Source organism: Callorhinchus milii, unplaced genomic scaffold (assembly GCF_018977255.1).
Source record: "Callorhinchus milii isolate IMCB2004 unplaced genomic scaffold, IMCB_Cmil_1.0 Scaffold390, whole genome shotgun sequence".
Classification (NCBI taxonomy): Eukaryota; Metazoa; Chordata; class Chondrichthyes; order Chimaeriformes; family Callorhinchidae; genus Callorhinchus; species Callorhinchus milii.
The window spans coordinates 5,118-9,940 of record NW_024705131.1 but is presented as its reverse complement, the minus strand read 5'-3'; the positions used below and the strand labels follow the sequence as shown (position 1 = coordinate 9,940).

General features: G+C 49.9%; 1 protein-coding gene across 1 annotated transcript; it reads right to left on the bottom strand.

Annotated features, from left to right (window-relative positions):
• Positions 1 to 3,741, bottom strand: LOC121852077 (proteasome subunit beta type-5-like). Its single transcript, XM_042346188.1, has 3 exons — positions 3,658 to 3,741; positions 1,199 to 1,505; positions 1 to 314 (listed from the first exon to the last, which is right to left on the bottom strand). Exons 2-3 carry the CDS (start codon positions 1,392 to 1,394, stop codon positions 31 to 33), a joined length of 480 nt encoding a protein of 159 aa, XP_042202122.1. The 5' UTR covers positions 1,395 to 1,505; positions 3,658 to 3,741; the 3' UTR covers positions 1 to 30.
• Positions 3,742 to 4,823: the final 1,082 nt, after the last annotated feature.

The window sequence follows — 4,823 nt, the reverse complement described above, 5'->3', positions numbered from 1 at the left end:
TGTTTTTTTCTCGCTCTCTCTCGCTCCCCCCTACATGCAGCCCTTGTAGAGTTGGTGTAAGTCCAGCACATCGCTGGAGCACACCTTGACCCAGCCGCTCTCCCTGACGTGATAGAGCCCCACGTAGCCTCCGGAGTAGGCATCTCTGAACGTGGCGTGGTAAATCGCTCGCTTGGCGAGCTCACACGCCTCTTCCACGGTCATCTCCTTGCGATAGCCGCGATCCAGGATCCCGTACGCGTAGACCGAGCCCGAGCCGACAGAGAACACATCACCAGACGCTCTGTTACCCTCACTGTCCACACAGTACAGGCCTGCGGGGGGGGGAGAGAGAGAGAGAGAGAGGGGGTGAGAGAGAGAGAGAGAGAGGGTGAGAGAGAGAGAGAGGGAGTGGGAGAGACACACACACAGTACAGGATTGCGGAGAGAGAGAGGGGGTGAGAGAGAGAGAGAGGGGGTGAGAGAGAGAGAGACATACACACAGTACAGGATTGCGGAGAGAGAAGGGGGGTGAGAGAGAGGGGATGAGAGAGAGAGGATCAGAGAGAGAGAGAGAGAGAGAGAGTGTGAGAGTGGGAGAGGGAGAGGGAGAGAGAGAGAGACACAGACATACACACAGTTCAGGCCTGCGGAGAGAGGGAGAGAGAGGGGGAGAGAGGGGGAAGAACACACACACACACAAGAAAGAGACACACACAGGGTCAGAGAGGGAGAGACACACACACACAGGGTCACAGAGACACACACACAGGGTCAGAGACAGACACACACACACAGGGTCAGAGAGAGAGACACACACACAGGGTCAGAGAGAGAGACACACACACAGGGTCAGAGAGACACACACAGGGACAGACAGACACACACATACACACACAGGGTCACAGAGACACACACACAGGGTCAGAGACAGACACACACACACACACATACACACACACACAGGGTCAGAGAGACACACACACAGGAACAGACACACACACACACACACACAGGGTCAGAGAGAGACACACACACAGGGTCAGAGACACACACACACAGGGTCAGATTCAGACACACACACACACACACACAGGGTCAGAGACAGACACACACACACACACACACACACAGAGGGTCAGATTCAGACACACACACACACACACAGGGTCAGAGACAGACACACACACACACATTATTATTATTAACGGTCACTAACCGGGCCCCCGCTTGTCCCAGCCACAGATCATGGTGCCCATGGACAGACCCATGCCCTTGTACTGATACACCATGTTGGCGAGCAGTTTGGAGGCCGCGGCTACGGAGATCCGCTCCTTGTTCCGCAGCTCGTAGATCCGACACTGACGGGCGAGCACGCGCTCCCAGAAGCTGCAGTCAGCGGCCCCGCCCGCCATCGTACCCAGGAGGTACGGATTTATCTCAATCACCTTCTTCACCGTCTGAGACGCGATGTAGCTGCCGGCAGTGGCTCGGGAATCAACAGCGACTATCACACCGTGGTCAAACTGTCGGGGGGAGAGGGGAGAGAGTGTGGGGAGAGAGATGGAGGAAGAGAGAGAGGGGGGTGGCGAGAGAGTGGGGGGGGGGGAGAGAGTGTGAGGGGGGGAGAGAGAGCGGGGGAGAGAGGGTGAAGGAGGGTTGGTGGTGGGGGGAGAGAGAGTGGGGGGAGCGAGGGGGGAGGAGGGGAGAGAGAATGAGAGAGTGGGGGGAGAAAGAGTGTGAGAGAGAGTGGGGGGAGAGAGAGAGAGAGAGTGGGGAGAGAGAGAGAGAGTGAGAGAGAGTGTGGGGGGAGAGAGAGAGTGGGGGGAGAGAGAGAGAGGGAGAGAGAGAGTGGGTGGGGGAGAGAGAGAGTGGGGAGAGAGAGGGGGAGAGAGAGGGGGAGAGAGAGAGTGGGGGGGGAGAGAGAGAGGAGAGAGAGAGAGGGGAGAGAGAGAGGGGAGAGAAAGAGAGAGGGTGAGAGAGGGGGGAAGAGAGAGAGAGAGAGGGGGAGAGAGGGAAACAGAGACACGCGCCCACCAGAGGGCGACACACACACACACACACACACAAAGGGAGAGAGACACAACACAAGAGACAAAATAATATATAAATGTAAAAATAAGACAAGACATAAACATGAAAGATATAATATGAAGATTAGTCCTGTGGAGTCCTGTGGCTCAGTGGTTAGAGCAGTCGCTTTGCAAGTGAGAGACCTGAGTGCAATCCCCGGGGGGTCAGTCAGGGCCAAACCTCGGGCGAGTTTCCTCACTCCGCACAGAGCCTAACAATAATCCCTCCAAACAAAACAAGAACAATAATAAATTGGTCATTTTCAACCCACGACTGTGTGTGGGGACATTGCTGTGCGCAATTGGCCGCCGCGTTCGCCCACAAATATACGGTCAATTACACTTTACAGTGCGTTCTGTGAAGCGCTTCGGGACGTCCTCCCGACGTGAAAAGCGCTATATCAAATGCAAAGATTATTATTATTATAATGGTTTAAGGTACAATATAGTCTAATGTATGGATTATAACGGTATATAATGGTACACATAGAAGTATAATATAATCTAAAGGTATAATATAATGATAAGAATATAAAGGTATAATATGATAAGGTATAACACAGTATAATGTTAATAAAGGTGTAACACATATAGCATAAAGGTATAATAATGCAATATAACGATAACAGTAATATAAAGGTATAATACGATAAGGTATAAAGGTGTAACACAGTATAATATAATGATAATAAAGATATAATATATAATGGTAATAATGGTATAATACAGTATAATAGAGTACAATATAAAGGTGTAGCACAGTATAGTGTAATGGTATATAAGGTACAATATAATGTAATAGCATATAATGGTATATAATGTATACACACACTATACCGTGGCGGACAGTGTATATAAACGGTATACAACGGTATATAATGGCATATGGTGGTACAGAACGGTATAGAATATACATGAACGGTATAGGGTGGTATATAACTGTATATGACATATACAGGTATATGAACGGAACGCAGCGGTATAGAATGGTATATAACGGTATATGAACGGTATAGAACGGTATATGAACGGCATAGAATGGTATATGAACGGTACCGAATGGTATATGAACGGTATAGAATGGTATACGAACGGCATAGAATGGTATATGAACGGTACAGAATGGTATGTGAACGGTACAGAATGGTATGTGAACGGTACAGAATGGTATATGGACGGTATAGAATGGTATATGAACGGTATAGGGCGGTATATGAACGGTATAGAATGGTATATGAACGGTATAGGGCGGTATATGAACGGTATATGAACGGTATAGAATGGTATTTGAACGGTATAGAATGGTATATGACGTATATGAACGGTAGTATAATGTATATTGAACGGTACAGAATGGTATATGGACGGTATAGAACGGTATATGATCGGTATATGAACGGTATAGAACGGTATGTGGACGGTATAGGATGATACATGAACGGTACAGAGTGGTATATACACAGTATATGACGGTATATGACGGTATATACACAGTATATGACGGTATAGACACAGTATATGACGGTATATACACAGTATATGACGGTATGTAATGTATGTGACGGTATGTAATGTATGTGACGGTGTACAGCGGTGCAGTGATCACCTTGAAGGCCAGGGTGGTGGTCCCGTGCTCTATCCCAGCCTCGGGGCCGGGGCCGGGCCCGGTGCTCTGGGCGAGGCCGGGGCTGTGGGCCCAGTCGGAGGCCGGGGTGGGGGTGGGGCCGAGGCCGAGGCCGAGGAGAGGCTGTGAGGGGCCGAGCGGTCCGGGGCCCGAGAGCAGCGCGTCCACCAGCGCCATGTTCCTGAGTCACACTGAGGGGCGGGGCCGGGGGGCAGCGTCACACTGAGGGGAGGGACCGGGGGGCAGCGTCACACTGAGGGGAGGGGCCGGAGGACGGCGTCACACTGAGGGGAGGGGCCGGGGGGACAGCGTTACACTGAGGGGAGGCCGGGGGGCAGCGTCACACTGAGGGGAGGGACCGGGGGCAGCGTCACACTGAGGGGAGGGGCCGGGGAACGGCGTCACACTGAGGGGAGGGGCCGGGAACAGTCTGGCGTCACACTGAGGGGAGGGGCCGGGAACAGTCTGGCGTCACACTGAGGGGAGGGGCCGGGGATAGCGTCACAGAGGGCGGGCAGGGTGACTGCGTCACAGAGGGAGGGGCCGGGGGATCGCGTCACACTGAGGGGAGGGGCCGGGATTATAGTAATCCACACACTATGTATATTGTTATTATAGTAATCCACACACTATGTATATTGTTATTATAGTAATCCACACACTATCTATATTGTTATTATAGTAATCCACACACTATCTATATTATTATTATAGTAATCCACACACTATCTATATTGTTATTATAGTAATCCACACACTATGTATTGTTATTATAGTAATCACACACTATCTATAATATTATTATAGTAATCCACACACTATATATATATTGTTATTATAGTAATCCACACACTATCTGTATTATTATTAAAGTAATCCACACACTATATCATTATAACAGTAATCCACACACTATCTGTTATTATAATAGTAATCCACACACTATCTGTGTTATTATTATAGTAATCCACAGTGTGTCAGTCTGTTTATATTATTATAGTAATTCACACCCATCACGTCTTTGAGGCGTCTCAAAGAGCTTCACGGGACCCGCTGTAAAGCGTGTAGTGACCGTGTGTTTTGTGGGCGAAACGCTGCAACCAATTGCGCCGCCCGGCGACGTCCCCACAAACAGCCGCGGGGTTGAA